We start from the raw sequence: 17974 nt of genomic DNA, 5'->3' as shown, positions 1-17974 counted from the left end.
CTGTCCCCCCCAGGCACTGCCTGTCCCCCCTGAGCACTGCCTGTCCCCCCTGGGCACCGTCTGTGCCCCCAAGGCACTGCCTGTCCCCCCTGGGCACCGCCTGTGCCCCCCAGGCACTGCCTGTGCCCCCTGGGCACCGTCCATCACCCCTGGACACTCTTTGTCACCCTGGCACTGCTCGTCTCTCCTGGGCACTGTTTGTCACCCCCGGGCACCATCTCTTCCCCCTGGACACTGTCATTACCCCTGGACACTGTTTGTCACCCCCGGGCACCATCTCTCCCTCCTGGGCACTGTCATTACCCCTGGACACTGTTTGTCACCCCTGGGCACCATCTCTCCCCCCTGGACACTGTCATTACCCCTGGACACTGTTTATCACCCTGGGCACCGTCTGTCCCCCCTGGGCACTGCCCATCACCCCTGGGCACTGTCCCCCCAAGGCACTGCCTGTCATCCCAATTTAGGGGTCACACAATTCACCTGAATCCGAAAAACTGTGTCATGATACACAAAACATTAATGTTGATGACCCTAAAAGCGAGGGGGATGATACCAACCCAGTGGGCAAAGCGAAGAGGAAGGAGAGGTTTTGTCTCTGCGTGTCCTCAGGTTGTACCAGGGCAGGTTTGGTTGGATATGAGGGAAAATTTCTTCATGGAAAGGGCTGTCCAGCCCTGGCACAGCTGCCCAGGGCAGTGGTGGAGTCCCCATGCCTGGAGGGATTTAACAGCCCTGTGGATGTGGCACTTGGGGACATGGGTCAGTGGTGGCCTTGGCAGTGCTGGGGGATGGTTGGACTCGAGGGGCTCAGAGGGCTTTTCCAACCTAAAATATCCTGTGATTCTGTGTATCCTGACAGCAGCTCTGTTCTCCACATCCCTTCTCACCCATCATCAGAGCATCCCAAGCCTTTGGGGACACCAAGCCCTGCTCCAAAGAGGATCAAGGGCAGGGGCTAAAAAAACAACACATGGGCTGAAAAGCCCCTCTGGCACATCCATTTTCTCTGGCAATTAATGTACCAATAAATGTTACACTTTCCACCTTATTTTCACCAGGCAGTTTACACCAATACATTTCCATTCATGTGCTTTACAAAAACAATAATATAAAAATATTAATAATAAAATAAAAATAATAATAAAAATTAAAAAACATGCCTCAAACTTGCTTTAAGCAGTGATTTCAGGGGTATTTTGTGTGGAATTCAGCTTCTATGTGGATGTAAAATAAATGTGACAGCTGTGCTCATATGCAAGCTCCACATAAACTGTGGATCACAGCAGCTGAGAAGAAAAAGGTCAAACTTGACATTCATATGCAATATAATAAATGTATATATATATGTCTATATAATAGACACATAAAGAAACTACCTTCTTGAATGAATGGGCTTGTAATTGCCCCTGGATTGGTCTTGGATATATATTTTAATGAATATAGGAAATTATGTAATGAATAGAAACAACTGTGCCTTAATGTCAGAGAATTTCCCTCTGGAGACTGGGGAAGTGGTTGATTTGCCATAACAAACGACCTGGACTAAAATAAATTCCCATGCATCTTCTGAAACAAGGAGGCAGTGCTAAGGAAGGCCAGAGGTGGTGGGGACAGTTGAATTTTTAGACAACTAATAGGATATATTGTTAAACAAACGCAAAAATAACCTCTCAGGGTAACTTTACCATTAATTTTACTCATATTTGCCCATAAAATGATGAATATATTCTCTGCCAATTGAGAGCAAACAGCGAAAGAACAGATAAAATCATTCTCAGGTTGCATCTGAAAAGCAACATTTTGTAGCTGAGTCCATGGCAAATTCCAGGTGGAAAAGGCAGGAAAAAACTTTTCCTCTTAACGAGATAATTGGTGCAATCTCTGCATTGAAAATTCCTCTTCTTTCTACCCCTTCCATAATTTTTACCACAGACTGTGACTCCTGGCCTGATTCTGGTACAGAAAAGCAGCAGCTCCCCCTTTTCCCTGTGAAGTTGTGTGGATCAGCACATCACATGTTTTATTACTGTCAGTTAAGAACCTATAAATTTGCATATAAAATAGATTGAAACCTTCAGAAAAGGACTCAGAGGAAAAATAAGCTGCTCCTCCTGTTTTGAATCACATTGTGCTTTTGTCCCTGATATTAAACTCTTATTGTCATTGATGATTCCAAATGGAATTCTTTAATTCCAGCTCAGATTAAAATCTAGGAACACCTCAGGAAAGGTAGAAGACCAGACCAGCACGAGACTCTGTGAGTGCAGAGCTGCTTTAGGAACAAAAGGTTGGTTAATAATTTCACCTTTGAGAGAATTCCTGGAATCTTCAGCGCTCCATCTCAGGAATCTTATAACTCCCCAGGCTCTAGCTAATCTGCAGTGAGGCACATGCAGTGCCCTGGGGATTTCATTCCTGGAGTGAAATATTTGGACTTAACTTTTGGGAGATCTTCTGAAAGAGCCCCATCAGATGGGATTTGGAAATTCAAAATACGCTGCATTAAGTGAATGTTGAAGGCAGCGATTCAAGGACTATTTTGACTTCCCAGGCTCAGTATTTATCCACTGCCAGCTAAACCTTACAAGTTATGACTAGTGGTGGTGTCTGATAGCCAGGATAAAGAAGGTTTTTTGGGGGGGAATGCTGAACATTCTTTGCTCTGAAGGCCACTGGACCCCCCAGGTGTGATTAGAACAAGAATTCCTTTGTAGGCAATAACACAGCGCTTCAGCCCTTGGAGAAATCCTTTTCCTTTCCCCAGCCAGCCTCTCATTAAATCAATTTTTTCCCCTTAATTTTCCACTTTGAATATATTTTATACCAAAGCAAGGTACTCCACTGGCCATTCCAGCAAACACTGATGGAAAAGCTTATGGGGTTGTAGCTGATTGCTGGTGAGACTCAGGATAAAAGATCTAAAACCTGCCCACATTCCACAAGCTCCAGGGCTCCTTTAAAACTCAAATTGCTTCCACTATTCCCACAGCATGGAAAAGAAATGACTGAATGTTTGCTGCCTACACCCCACATCCACACTGACACGGGGTGACAGGGAGGGAAGGTTTTTTTTTTACAACTGAGACTGGAAATTATCCGGGCAGTGGGTGAGACTGAAGGAGCAGGGGTGGGATGTTCCAGACGGAAAAGCCGCACGGAGGGAATATTTGGTGCGAGGAGCACAGCAAACGTCTGGGAGGAAGGCTCTCATTAGGTGGCTCAGAAATTACATGGAACGAGGCTGAGGGGGAGCTTGAATCATATTTTGAAATTCCTGGAGAGCCGCAGGGGCCGCGAAGGACGGCGGGTTCCTCACGCAGAGCCAGCGGCGCTCGGCGGGAGCTGGGTTTGGAAAAGCTGGATTTTGAGGAAATGGTTGCCCAGGCTGTCCTTCCAGCCTGGAGAGGAAGAAGGTAGAGACACACACCCCGATGGCAGCGGGTCAGGGAGTATCCAGGCCTGGGAAGGAGGAATTAAAAATAGCAGAAAATAAGATCAGAGAACATTTGGCGAAAGGAAAAGGAAAGAGAAAAGAAACAGCCCAAATGGGAAGTGGAAATGAGTCAGGAGGGAGGGAAGACAGGACAAATGGGAAGAAATCTGGGCTTATAAAGGAAGGGCAGGCTCTGAAATGGAAAAGGAGAGTTAAGGAGAGTCTGTCTTAACAAAACAATGGCAAGAAGCAGTGCCAAAAACATGCTCATTATTCCACTAGAAAATTTGGAATTGTAATATCTATTTTCTGCTTTGCTGATTCAACGGCTGTAGGTGAGCTAATAAAAATAAAGCAGGGATGGAAAAGAAACATATTAAAAAAACGGAAAAGACTCTGACAGACAGGGGAGAAAAGAGAGATAAGAGGAATATTACAATTACAACATATCCCAGTCCGAACATGGGAGGGGAGGTTGAATAACAAAATCCTGCTGCTTAGAGCTGGACACAGTAAATACCTGGACGCACAACACCCCCTCCAAACCCACACCCCACTTATCAGGGGGATTAGCAGCTCTCCTGGATTTCTAGTTCCAGCCCATAACAAAAACATTTGTTTTTCCATCCTTTCCCAGCAATAATAATGATCCTGATGATTTTAACCCATGTCCAGCAAAGCCTCCCCTCTCCTGACTCTGTCAGGAGCTGCTAGCACGGGCTTGGAACACGCTCCCTTGGTTTTCTGGGATTATACACAAAATCCTGGTGTGTCCAGTCCAGGAGGGAGTGAGGCAAGACAAGCTGGCAAACAAACCTCCCTCAAACAGCACCGTGTTGGAAGGGTTTGTGCTCAGATCCTCAGAAGTAAACAGTGAGTGCTGGAGCAGATTTTCCATCAGTGTGTGCTGGCATCGCTCCATCCACCCCAGGGGAACTGGGAGGGTTTTCTCCAGCTGAGGATCTGCTCCATAGGCAGCAAAGCAGCACTCTGGGCTGGATATTTGGAACACAGAACAGTGGGAAAAGCCCAGAGGGTGTTGGGAGCAGGGGTTTCCCTCTGCAGGTGCTCTCATCCCTGTTCCACAGAGTCCCAAGATGGCTTGGCAGGAAAGGAACATTAAAGACCATTTAGTTCCCCCCCTGCCATGGGCAGGGACACCTTCCACCAGACCAGGTTGCTCCAAGCCCCATCCAACCTGCTGTTTATTTGCCATTGAGCCCCAGAAGCAAGTCAACACCAGCAGAAATGGCTGAAGGTTATTAAACACCATCTAAACAACCAGCTGGTACCTTCAGAGGTACTGGGTTGGACCAGCACAGTGCCCCACACCCTGAACAGTTTTGTCCTCTGTGTCACTAAAAGCAGTGTCATTTTAAATGAAGAAATTAACCCAAATCTGGAGGTTTTTCCTTTGGGGTCAGTAATATTTGCAGAACTCTCTGCCCTCTCAGTGGCTTTCAGTCCTGGTGCAGTCTGCTGGTGTCTCACATGGGAAAAAAAAAAAAGGGATGTATTAAGAAGAAAATACAGATTCTTGGCATCAGTATGGACAGACCAGGGTGGATTGACAGGGAAGGTGCAGATGGACACCACATTTTGCTGTCTATGCTTCTCTCTCCAAACAGGCCCCAGAACCCCCCTGAGCCCTCCCTCCAGCCCAGGAACCCCTTGCACAGACCTTCTTCCACGAAGTCCCACGTGTGCTCACTGGGTATCACCCCTGGATCCACAGAGCTGCTGGCACAAAGTCACCATCAAGGCCAAACCAAACGCCCTCCTCAGCCCACAACAAACACGCCGGGTGTTTATGGCTCTTGGAAGTGCAAGGGATGAAGTTCAGCGCTGGGGAATTTGCACTTGACAGAGAACATCTGGTTTATGGTTCCCTCACTCATTATGTGGCACAGCCTGTGGGCAAACACAGCGTGTCCTGACCTCCAGCTGCACCTGCATGTCCCTGTACCCCATCCTTCAAGGCTGGGAACACAACAGGGTCTGGTAGGAAAAGGGGATTAAACCCTGCCCCGTTGCTGAGCTCTCTGTGAGCTCAAGGAGGAAAAGCTGAGCTCACCCTCGTCACCTTCACGTGCAGGAGGGAGGGCTGGAGCTCCCACCTTGCCACTGGATACCTGTAAATGTGCCAGAGGATTCCAGGCAGCATGGCAAGGCAGCACAGATCCTCTTGGAGCTTGACACGGGCTGCCAACCAGTTGTGGCAAAGTAACTGCACTCCAGCTGCTTCTGAAATGAGGGGGGAAAGTGGCTGGAAGGGCATGTTCAGGGCCTGGAGGCTCCCTGGGGGCTAAAGGTGTCTGTTAGTTTGCAAGAGTCAAAGAATCTTCACGGTTATCAAGTCCAATCATCAACCCAGCACCACCATAATCACCCCCAAACCACATCCCCAAGTGCCACATCCTCTTGAACATTTCCAGAGATGGTGATTCCACCGCCTCCTTGGGCAACTTATTCCAATGCCTGACCACTCTTTGAAGGGGAAAAAAAAAAATCTTCATAATATCTAATCTGAACCAGAGTTGGGAGCATTTACCCTCCCCTTTACCCTCTAACCATCTGCCATGGCCTCGAGCACTGACTGAGCACCAACACTTTCCTCACCTGAAAATCTGGAGCAGGAAAACTGTGCCTCACTTCTCTCAGCCCCAGCCTGGAGCTGCTCCTCTCCACGGCATCACCACAGGACCAGAAGCCTGTGGGACACCTGCCTGGTCTCTCCCACACACCTTTCCCACCTTCTGCAAGGTCTTTCTGCTCCATTTCTCCTCGACTTATTCAGCCAGGGCCCAGATAGGGATCAAACATCTTGTTTCAGTCCAATTTCAAACACTAGCTGTGTTTACCCACAAATTTACAACTCTTTTTCCAAGCCAAGAAGCAAACAAGCAAAAAAAACCCCAACAAACAAATCCAAACAGGTTGAAGAACATTGTGCCACAAGAAAGTGCTGGGAACAGGCAGGTCCAAGCACGTGCCACAGAAAGCACACGGAACGTGGCACCAAGCAGACCTTCTGCTCCAGAGCAGGACATACAGCTGAAGGAAAACACGGTCTCCTCATGGGATGGAACCTATCCCAACCTCACTCCCTGGTGTTGCAACATTCCCAGAGCACATGGGAGAGGGACACGGCAGCAGTGGGAAGGCTCAGGCTCAGGAGCAGAGCCATCACTCCCAGGTGGATACAGGGACAGTTCTTCAGCTGCCCTGGTCACAGGGCCAGTGGGGCTCACCCAGATCTGCTTACCTGGAATGTGGTCACAGTACTGGGTCACTGAGCAGCTGGATCCTCAGAAATGCTCAAAACAACCATAACTCAAACATGTTAGAGCTGGAGGATGCTCGTCCTCGCTCCAGTGCTGAAAGGAAAAGCCAAAGTGAGTTCACTGTTAGCTCTTGTAAATCAGAGTGTTTAACAAACCATCTCTGACGTGCTTTACTGCTGCTCTGCACAAAGAGAACATTTCCAAGATGCTGAAGCACCTGAGTCCTGTGTTTTTATCCCAGACTGGGGATTTGGAAGGACTGGGTTCACACCCTGGGCAGGGCAGGGCTCATTTCCTGCTGCATCAAACTCAGCCGAGAAGGGTCTTTGGAGAGCAAGAACAGGCATCAGAGCCAACTTCTGGAAAACAGAGGGGAGGGGAAGGACAAAAAGGAAAGAAAGCGAGCAGAATAAATCTGAATTGTAACAAAATTACAGCCAGTATTGAAATCTCCACATTTGGAATTGATTTTATTCCATCAGACAAAAGAACGAGGCTTTAGTTAAACACTGATCTCTATTTGACTTGTTCTAGAGGCTCCTCCGGGGCAGCTGCAGGTGAACCCTCAGCACTGAAGGGCTGATGCAACCCAGAATATTTCTGTGTCAGGTGTAATGTGATGCTCATCCCTTTGTTTGGGCTGTTTCCTTCCTGCCGGGCGCTTGGAGCAGCTTTCCCACCTTTCCACAGGTGATCAGGTTCACTTGTTTTTCTGGTTGCTGCCCATTTTCTAACTCCCCCCTGTTCACTTTGAGGGAGTGAAAACCCATTTCCCTTCTGGCATCACATCAGCACTGAAGGTTCCCCTTAGCCCTGTGCACAGAGTGCTTGATGTCCACCCCCCGAGCTCGTGTGCTGGAGGCTGCAGCACCTTGGGGAAAAGCCTGATCCGTGATCCCCCTGCTCCCTGTCCACATGGGATTTCAATTGTTCCACTCCAGTTCTCCATTGTCTCTCTTCAGAGCACTGTTTCTTTCCTATCTGGCATTTTCCTCACTGTCCCCAAACAACCCCTTTTCCTTGCTCTCTCCTACAATAACCCCATTCCTCATTATTGTTTCCATTCCCTTTTTTTGTCTTTTATTTTTTATTTTTCACTTGATGGAGGCCCAGGCCCCCCAGCCTTGGGGGCTCCTCTTCCAGCCACCAACATGTTGGAGCTGGAGCACCATCCCCTTCCCATGGGATCAGTGTCCTCAGCCCTGCAGGGGGAACTTTCCACGCTCCAATGAGCATTTTTATATCTGCTTTGCAGGAACACACGTAACGTATCAAAGTGCAGAGCAGCCATGAATCAGGTCTTTGGTGCAAATAAGAAGCAGCCACATGGCATGAGGCAGTCGGGAGCATGCCAGGCTAGAGAGGAAAGAAAAACAACCACCCAGAAAAAGCAAAAATGTAGCTGCGAAAAATACAAATATTGGCTCCTTGAGGAACCCTCCATGTTGTATCCATTACTGCAATCTACTTGTTTGCTCAGGCCTAATGCTCTGCATTTGGAGATTGTCATGGATCTGGTTTTCCATCCTCAGAGGGAAGGTCTAAGCAGGGATATTCCACATGAGGTTGTGGCATAAGGAGCCTTTTGCCACTGTCTGACTGGCAGAGCAGATTTCTGTGAGAGAACCTGTGATTAAAATGATTGAGGACACTTTAGTGCCTGAGAAAGCAGAAAAAAACCCAAGTTGGCCTCTTCCCACGTTCCCATTATGAAAAATAATCCTCACTTCCTTCCCCGCTGTTGTGCCTTCCTGGAGGCTGATGGAATTGGGGAGTTTCCTGCAGCCCTTCACAGAATCCCAGAATATGCTGAGTTGGAAGGGACCAACAAGGGTCATCAGTCCAGCCCCTGACCCTGCACAGACACCCCAACAATCCCACCCTGCCCCTGAGAGGATCATCCAAACGCTCCTGGAGCTCTGGCAGCCTTGGGGCTGTGCCCACATTTCCCTGAGCGTGGCCTGGAGCTGGGCAGGGCTTCTGGCCACACCACTGGTGGTCATCCTGAGCTGGTGGGGGCTCAGGGTGAACATCCCAGCTGGAAAAGGTGCTGGAGAGTGACTTGGTGCCTCACTGCTTTGTAGACACACTGGGAATGTCACTCCCTCCTCAGCAGGGACATCAGGAGCCCCAGTCCTACAGGAGTTGCTCTGTTCCTGCAGCAACGGGGTGAGGGAAACACGACAGCAACGAGGACAGTTTTGTGTTAGAGCTGTGAGAGGGGCATGGTGAGCTCCTGTGTGCCAGGAATGGATTTGGGACCCCTGAGCCCAAAGTTCCTCTGCTACTCCAAGGGTGACTCAGCTGAACCCACCACATGGCTGTGGAGGTCCCACTTCAGGAAAGAAAAAGCTTGAACCACCTCACGCAATAAAAAGTTTGAAATTACCCTCTTTGTTCTTATTCATCCTAAACATTTTTACTGGATGCAAGGGAAAGACTCCAAAAATGAAACATTTGTACCTGTGAATGGGCTACTGTGGCCAGTCACCCCAGGAGAGCCACCAAGTCCTTCCCCCAGCAACACGTGTGCCTGTCCTGGCCGTTTCTCTGAAAACAAACACACACATCTGAGAGAACTGCGGGACTCTTGTTTCATCAAAAAGTGAAGCAATGTGCTTCTCACTTCCCCTCTTTGCTGTTACTTCAGCTTTTCCCCCCCAGGCCATGCCAGCAGCGTGTCCTGCAGCAGTGCAGGGCTGGCCTCTGTCACAGTGCCACTCAGGGAGCTTTGGGAATCCCTGCTCTTATCAAAGGTTACGTGGCTTTAAAATCCTCCTTCTGGTGGATAAAACGCTGCCGGTGCCTCCCTAGGGGAGCCCTGAGCTCTTCATCTTTGGAGCAGGGGACAGAAAATGCCTCACCAACACCAGGGGCTGTTGCTCAGCCTTTTCGTCGCTGCCCTTGGATGAGCAGGTTTATATTTATAAAATCAAGCAAAACCAATCAATAGGAGTCTTTAAATGTCGATCCCTCCATCCAAAAGGAGCCCAAACTGTTTGTGTGAGCCGGGATGGCAAAGGCAACGCTCTTCTGTGGTGCTGCTGCACTGAACTGAAAGAAAAGCCCCAGAAGTTTAACATAAAATCAAAAGAAACAGCTAACTACCCCAATTTACTATTTTTTAAAATAGCCCCAAATCTCCTCCCTCTCCCTCCAACCCCAGGAGAGCACAGTTTGTATTGACACAATCCTTGTATTTTGGATAAAGAGGTGGTAATTGGGAAAGATTTCTTGATTGATTCTCAACTTTAACTTGTCATTATTGCTATCCTTGGTTTGTGGGAGAGGAATGTTTTTCTAGCTGTGTTGTTCTTTTAGTTTTGATGGCTAATACACTGTATTTCTCCTTTTTCCCCCTTTGCAACTATCAATTGACTCCAACAACTTCTTTCTAAGAGTCACTTTACCCATGAAATGTGCCCTCCATGAGTGTGAGGTGTAAACTCTGTCTCTTCTCACAGCTCTCCTCGTTGGAGCACTGTTGTTTTAGAGGAACATCCAGTAGAAATAAACAGGGAAAAGTCAAAATATACAGCTCTACTGTGAGGTCAGTGCTGGTGGAGGAGGCCACGAGCTCAGGCACCTTGCTGGAAGCTGTGGATGAGATCCATGTCTTCACAGTTATGTAAACTCAGTGTAATATTGGATGTCTGAGAGGAGCTGGGGTTATTTCATCACCAGAACTCCTCACCATGGGAGAGAGTTGCCCTAATTGCACATTTAATTTGGGCTGAATCACTGGTGCCACTTTCTGTGGCTGTGGATTCTGCTGCCCAGCACCTCCAGTGTCCTCTGCCATGGAGGAGCCATCAATGCAGAGCCCGTGCAGAGGCACCAGGGACATTTGCTGACCCTCAGAACAAGCCCAGATTATAATGATTAGTTGCAGTTTTAATTACAGTGAAAGCAAACTCCACCATCAGCTGGTATTAGTGGCACAATTCAGACCTGAACGGGTTCCTGGGACATCCCAAGGTACCCAGGACCTGAGGAGGTGCTGGGCTGTCCCTCAGGGCTTTGACATCCGTTTCCCAGCACCTCTGTTTTATTAATTCACATCCTCAAGGTCTGTTTTTCCTACCACAGGATATGATTAACCCTGACCAGAGTCATCGTGCTGCATCCAAAAGAGGAAAATCCACCTGAGTTCAGCATAAAACCTCTGCCCTCCTTGAGTCCTGCACAGCCTGGGACCACACAGACCTTGTACCTGGCTTGTGGATCTTCTGTGGGACAGGTCCTGTGGGCCACCTCATCACTGGGGCTGCTGGGGTGTCTCCAGCCTTGCTCCATCTCCTCTGCTCATGTAGGGAACTGCCCCAAACTGAGGACCACAAGCTCTTCTACACAGGTGAGGAGGCTGCTCCAGGTTTGCAGGGAAGCTGCTGCTGTGCCCTTCCCACCTGAACACCAGGAAAACTTGAGGAGGAACTCACCCCAGCTCTGAAGTCCTGTGACCCTCTGGCATGGTGAGTTGGGGTGACCAAGGACACGAGGCGTGTGGGAGGAGATGCTGCTGACAGGAGGCAGCAGCTCAAGGCCAATTAGGGGGAACTTTTCATTCCATTTTCCTCGAAAAATCGTGGCGAAAGGGCACTGCAGCATTTCTCAACCCTCACTCACGTAAGCAGCGTGTGCTCATCACTCCACTGAGCTTCCTGTGAGTAACACGGGGAGAGAAGGGCAAAGAGAGGGACTGTCCTGGCTTGGAGGTTACTCACAAAGGAAATAAAGCCTTGTCTGATCCTGGGGGAGATGCAGTTCTAACAGTCAGGCCACACTCTGCCTTTTGCAATAACTGTTCCCAAACCCAGCAGCTCCTTCATGAGCCCTTTGCAGCATCCCAGCATGGGCTGAGGGATAAAATTCCTGCAGGAGCCTCTTGCCCTGGCTGAGGGTGATTCCCACAGTGGGGACACAGGGCAGTGCTGTGCCTCTTGTCCTCATGGGGGCTGTGGGGATCATAAAATACCCTGATCTGGAAGGCACCCACAAGGATCATCATTCCAACTCCCAGCCCTGCCCAGGACACCCCAACAATCCCACCTTGCCCCTGAGAGCGTTGTTCAAATGCTCCTGGAGCTCTGGTAGCCTTGGGGTTGTACCCACTGCCCTGGGGAGCCTGGTCAGTGCCATCCACCCTCTAGGGGAAGAACCTTTTCCTGAGAGCCAACCTGACCCTGCCCTGACACAAGTTCAGGCCATTCCCTGGGTGCTGTCCCTGCTCACACAGAGCAGAGGTTGGAGCTGCCCCTTGGGAGGCAGCTGCAGACAGTGACAAGTCTCCCCTCAGCCTCCTCTTCTGCAGCTGAACAAGCCAAGTGACCTCAGTCTTGTTGAAGTTCAGCTCAAGCAGAGCATCACGGAGACATGCTCCTCACAAATAAAGGGATTTTAGCAGGCCAAAGCAAAAACAACCTCTGTTTAGTCTTTGCCTTCCCCAGCAGAGACATACAGGAGCGTTCCTGGACCCGGGGTTTTTATTAATGATCAAAATAGTGTGCTTTTGCTACCTCCTTCCCTTTATCCCCTCCCAACCTGCTGAAGACCCATCTGGAATGTATTTACTGACCTTGCAGAGGGTCCTTGCTCTGTTCCCAGCGCAGCCTGGCTTCTCTGAGGCGTAAGGAACCGCATTGACAGAATGAAATGGGCACATTTCACCCTCAAGTGAAGTCTGCAAATACTCCAGATAGTTGTTTGTACATGTGGCCACTTGCAGGGCTGGAATTAAAAGTTTGGGAGAAGGAGGGTTGAGTTCCCAGTGTTGCCAATCCTTAGAGGGATTTGTCATCCCGAGTGGTAAAAACCCTCAGGTTTGCTTTCAGGAATGTTTCTAACACATCTTATTGCTTACACTGATGGTATTTTAAAATCTGATGGACTTTCCTTCGTTTCTGCTGCTTCATTTTCCCCCAGTAATCAGGTCATACCCTCTGCTGCCGTAGGGGAAGGATAAAGAGCCTGGTGTTCTCCCTCCTGCCACATGGAAGAATTCCCTCTCCCAGTGTCAGAGCACAGTAGAAATGGGGGAAAAAATGCTAAATTAGGATTCAGCTGGAGAATTAGTTCCTTCAAAAGGACCTGGAGCTTCTGAGGGCACAGACCCCTGTTGCAGCTGGTGGGGGGGATTCAGGCAGTGGGAATGCCCTGAGCCCCTCCAGCCCCAAAATACCTGCCCAGGAGTGGTGGGGGCAGAAGGCACCTGGCTCAGAGCAGGAAATCTCTCTTTATTGCCAGTGCTTGGAGTTTATTGCTCGTTAAACTGAAGAGCTGTTGGCTTCTCACATCCTGCAAGAGTTTTATGTGAGAACAGTTTACAGAGTGAGGGTGGGAACGTCCTCTGGGCAGTTTCTGAACTTCACAGCCGTGCCCGTGGGGCAGCAGCAGATGCTCCTTTTCTTTTAGTGGGAGACAGGCAGGACCATCCCACTGCTATAAACAGCTGGACTCCAGTTTGTTCCAGAGCTTTTCTCCCAGAGCTATCCTGTTTTTATCAGAAATAACCTTTCCAGGCACACCAAGGCCAAACTGGTGGGACATTTGTCACAATGAGGTGGTGCCCAAAGGCTGGACTCACCACCAGCTTCCATGAAAGGTCTGTGCTGGGACAGTCATTCAATGGAGAAACAGCATTTTCTAGGGAAAGTCGAGGGTACAGCTGGAGCCCAGGGCAGGAGGGGGGGCATTGTTCACTGCTGGGGTCCCTGTGGCTATAGGGGGTCCTTGGCTGGGTCCTTCCCAGCTGGAGCATCCCTCCTGGAAGACTAAAAAACAAGAGGAAGGCAGAGAGGGAAACGCAAAGATTGTGAAATAAAATGTGGGCAGGAGTGGGAGAAGAGGACCGAGCAGTGACCAAGAGCAGAGGAAATGGGACAACGTGACAGGGGAGGAGCTGGAGCTGGACCAGAAAACAAAAAAAGAGGAAACCTCCTCAGCAGCAGCAGCGAGCAGCTCGAGGAAGAGCTCGGCACTAGGGGACACTATCGGACCACGAACTGCAGCACACGCAGCTGAAAAAAGTCCAGTTTCCAGCAAAAAACCGCCCCACTGCTTTTCCTTTTCCAGGCGTTCTTGTCACCCCACCAGGGTGACACTTGGTCCCCTCTGCCCAGCCCCTGTCATGTTTTACAGCCCTTATAAATGCCACAGTTCCTAATTCTGTTCTAACAGGAACAATTCCCGTTTCTCTGCATTAATTTCTCTCCAGGTCCCTATTCCTGAGCAAACATTGCTTGGGATTTGCTGCCAGGGTGGCAGCTTTTGTATCCCAAGCAGGGACAACTGCCCGGCTCTCACCTGGAGCTGAGTTCTGGGAGCCCAGGGCAAAGTTCCCTCCTCACCTCCGTGGGCTGGAGTTTTGCAACAAACATCCCACTGCACATCCAGCACCTGTTTGGGGGAAAGCCAAGTAGGAAACCTCATTCTCAGCAGATTTCTCCATGGAGGAACACAAATAAATAATCCTCACCAAGAGCATCACTTCCCTCCAAGCACCTTCCAGGCATTTTTGTCTACAAAATCCAAATTTATTGAGGTCCCAGCTGCTCTTTGTTGGGCTGCTCCACCTCTGCAAGAGCCAAGAGCCACCAGAAGTGGTTTGGCTCCAGCAGGTCCCCAACCAGCAGCTCCAGGTGGTGGCCTGAGCCCAGGGAAGCTGGGCTATGGCAAAGGCCGGTTTGGCTGGACCAAATTACCTCCAAGATGCTGGGCCAGGGAGTTCCCCCAACATCTCAGCAACTTCTGTGCTGCTCTAAGTGTTTTTATTACACCACTAAAAATTATTATTATTAAGTAAATATTACAGTTTAGTGCTGTGTGCAGACAAAAATTTATTGTAGGGAAGAAGAATCTGCAATAGAGACTTTAAAACAGGAAACAGTAATTGTTAAAATTAACTTGCAACATTTTCATTTCAGTAATGTCTTTTTTTAAATCTTTCCTCTTGCACACAAAAAGCTACCATTTCTCCTGCCATAACCATAAAATAAAAAATATAAAATAAAATAAAAAAAGGCAAAAGGTTAAAAAATACCTCTGGTACAATGCTTTGCAACATACATATATACACACATGTTTAGCTTTACTGTACAGTATTTTAAAATTTGGGAATGGGCATATTATTTCTACATATCCCAAAACAGTTTCCCAGGTGGATTTTTATTTACAGTTGCACGATGCCTTTAAAGGCTGGAGACACAACATTAATACTCAATACTGACCCTTGAAAACAAGTTTTAGCCAAATCTTACACATTTTTTCCTCAAACAATCAGCAGTTCTGGCTTTGAATGAGGGACTCTGTCCTGCCACAGGTTTAGGGGGGATTCTAATTCTCTTCTACAGGAGCAGCTTTCAGCCCTCTGCCCCTAAACCGATCCTTGAAATTGCTTCAGAAGTTTCAGATTTTGAAAATTCCCATCCATCATTTGTTCTGCAGGTGAATTTGCTTTTTTAGGTGCCTTTGGCTGACCCAGGGCTATGCAGACTGTGGTGTACAGACTGAATTTTCACTCTAATTATCTGTACAGACAATTTCTCCAGCAGATCCCTGTCCCCAAGCCAAACTCCTTTCGCTCACTGTTATTCTTCACTACTGAAACTGTTTTCTTTATTCAAGATAACATCGAGTAACTTCAGAAATACCAAATCCAAACATACTCACTGGTCGTTTATCAACCACTTTTTCAACTAAGAGCCTTAATCCTACAAGACTTTCTATTTCTGTCTTGATGGGTTGCACATCCCCAGCCAGGCTCTGGAGTGTTACCTTCCTGTGGGATCCACTGGAAAAGTACAGGAATGTTTCCTTCTGGCCATGGGTTTGAAGTTCTCCTTTACAGAAGGAACACAGCCCAGTGTTTTTTCAGCATCAAGTCTCATCCAGGCTCAGATTGTGGATCTCCAGCTTTTCCTAGAGCTCTTCCCAAGAGCCTTGAGTTGCCTTTTCTGCAAGGTGAACACTCTGGAACAGGATCAAATATTATATAGAGCTTTTTTAAAAAAATGTTATTTTTTTTTAAACCTTGGTTAATGCTGAGAAGGGTGAACCTGATCCTGCACTGGACTCTGAGCAGCCAGAGCTCCACTTTTACCTAAAACCTCCTGAGGAACTGGAGTGATAACCCAGACCCTGCAGTCCAACAGGACCAGTGCACTGAAATAAGTTTCCTTGTTATCCTTATTCCAAGTTCATCCCCCACAGTAAGACACTGCAATTTGAAAACAAGATTTTTTTAGGAATTCAGAAAATCCTGGCAAATCTGCTGCCCACCAAAGCTGCTGCTGGGGGTGGGAGAGGGGCCCATCCTGATCTGCAGACCCAGGTACCAACCCTGCGAGTCTCACACACACATCACGATCATGAGAACTGAGATCCCAGGCAGAGGCAGCTGGAGCAGGGCTGGAATTATCCCGGGCTCTGCTGTATAAATAATTTAGCAGCTGTTTGAAGATTCAGTGAAAACTCTGTCCTGGTTGTTTGTCAGGAGCTCCCCGAGTGCCATGAACAGCAAACTGTGTTTACATTTCCCACTGGCTCAGAGAATTAACGCTCTGGGGAGAACTGTGAAATGGAGCAAGTGCCCAAACACAGGCTTTGAAGAGTTTGTCATCAGATCAACACTGTTCTGGTGGTGGTTTCTCTGTCCTATATGGCTGTGGATGTCCCAGCAGTGCTCCTGGGGAAGGGGCTCTACCCACCAAGCCATGAACTGTCCACGGTCATTATGACATTTAATTACACCAAAGCCTTGCAAGCCCCCATCAGGTCTCCTGGAAGTGTTCTGAGATCTCCAACGCCCTGAGATCTCTCAGGGGAAGGTCTAACCTCCTTATGAAGAGGCCACAGCTTCCCTTCCATTCTCCCTTTGGCTTTCTCCAAAGGGTTCCTCGTCCTTCTCTTTCACAGAGAACTTTTTCTTGAAGGCCTGCGATAAGCTGGAGGAGGAGCCCTTCCTCAGCGTGGTCAGTCTCTTCCTGAAGTTGCCCCCCGAGAAGAAGTAGAGCAGCGGGTCGAAGCAGCAGTTGGCAGCGGCCAAAGGGAGCGTCACCACCACGGCTTTCTGCAGGTAAATGGCATCCTCACAGCTGGCCCTCCTGAGGCGCAGCACGTGCAGGTGCACCGTGCGCAGCACGTGGTACGGGGTGAAGCTCACCAGGAACGTGGCCGTCACGATGACGATCATCCAAACCGCCCTCCGGCGGTTCGCCTGGTTCTTCCTCATGGAATTCCTCAGCAAGGTCCTGATGATCATGGCGTAGCAGATGGTTATGACGACGAAGGGCAAAATGAAACCCACGAACAGGGCGATGAAATCCAGGATCACCACCAGGTTCGTCTTGTGGGAGTTCTCCGGGGGCTCGAAGCACTTGGTCTTGTTGCCGTGCTGGTACGTCCCGTTGCGCAGGAAGGGCGCGCTCGTCAGCGTGACGAAGATCCAGATGCCGACGCAGACAAACTTGGCCTTCCTCTCCGTCACCAGGTTGATGTTCCGGACGGGGAAGACGATGGCGATGCAGCGGAAGAAGCTCATGGCCGTCATGAAGAAGATGCTGCAGTAGAGGTTGACGTAGAGCGCGTAGGACGCGACCCTGCACAGGAGGTCCCCGAAGAACCAGTTCCCCCGGTGCACGTAGTAGACGACGCGCAGGGGCAGCGTGGACACGCACAGGAAGTCGGACAGGGCGAGGTTCAGCAGGTACACCTGGAAGGCCGTTTTCTGCCGGTACGTCCGGATCAGCACGTACAGCACGACGCCGTTGCCCACGAAGCCCATGATGCTGATCATGGAGTAGAGCGAGGAGTAGACGCGGTTCCGGAAGTCGTCGATGGAGTGGTGGCACGACAGGTTATCGAACAGCGCCATGGTACTGCCAGGCTGGGGCACCGACGGCACCTGGTGATCAGTGCCAGGCCTGAGGATGGAAGCTCAAGTGAGATCACAGAATCCCAGAACATGCCGAGTTGGAAGGGACCCACAAGGATCATCCAGTCCAACCCCTGGCCCTGCACAGGCCCATCCCCAAGAGTCACCCCCTGTGCTCCAGAGGATCATCCAAACCCTCCTGGAGCTCTGGCAGCCTTGGGGCTGTGCCCACTGCCCTGGGGAGCCTGGGCAGTGCCCAACCAGCCTCTGGGGGAAGAACCTTTGGCTGAGATCCAACCTGAGCCTGCCCTGACACAGCTCCAGCCATTCCCTGGGTGCTGTCCCTGGTCCCCCCAGAGCAGAGCTCAGTCCCTGCCCCTCCTC

General features: G+C 49.5%; 1 protein-coding gene across 1 annotated transcript; it reads right to left on the bottom strand.

Annotated features, from left to right (window-relative positions):
- Window positions 1-14547: 14547 nt before the first annotated feature.
- On the bottom strand, window positions 14548-17631 carry CYSLTR1 (cysteinyl leukotriene receptor 1). The gene has a single exon (XM_027663292.1). It carries the CDS (start codon window positions 17588-17590, stop codon window positions 16556-16558), a length of 1035 nt encoding a protein of 344 aa, XP_027519093.1. The 5' UTR covers window positions 17591-17631; the 3' UTR covers window positions 14548-16555.
- Window positions 17632-17974: the final 343 nt, after the last annotated feature.

This window comes from Corapipo altera, unplaced genomic scaffold (assembly GCF_003945725.1).
Source record: "Corapipo altera isolate COAL_440 unplaced genomic scaffold, ASM394572v1 107b, whole genome shotgun sequence".
Lineage (NCBI taxonomy): Eukaryota > Metazoa > Chordata > Aves > Passeriformes > Pipridae > Corapipo > Corapipo altera.
This window is presented reverse-complemented; position numbering and strand designations above follow the sequence as displayed.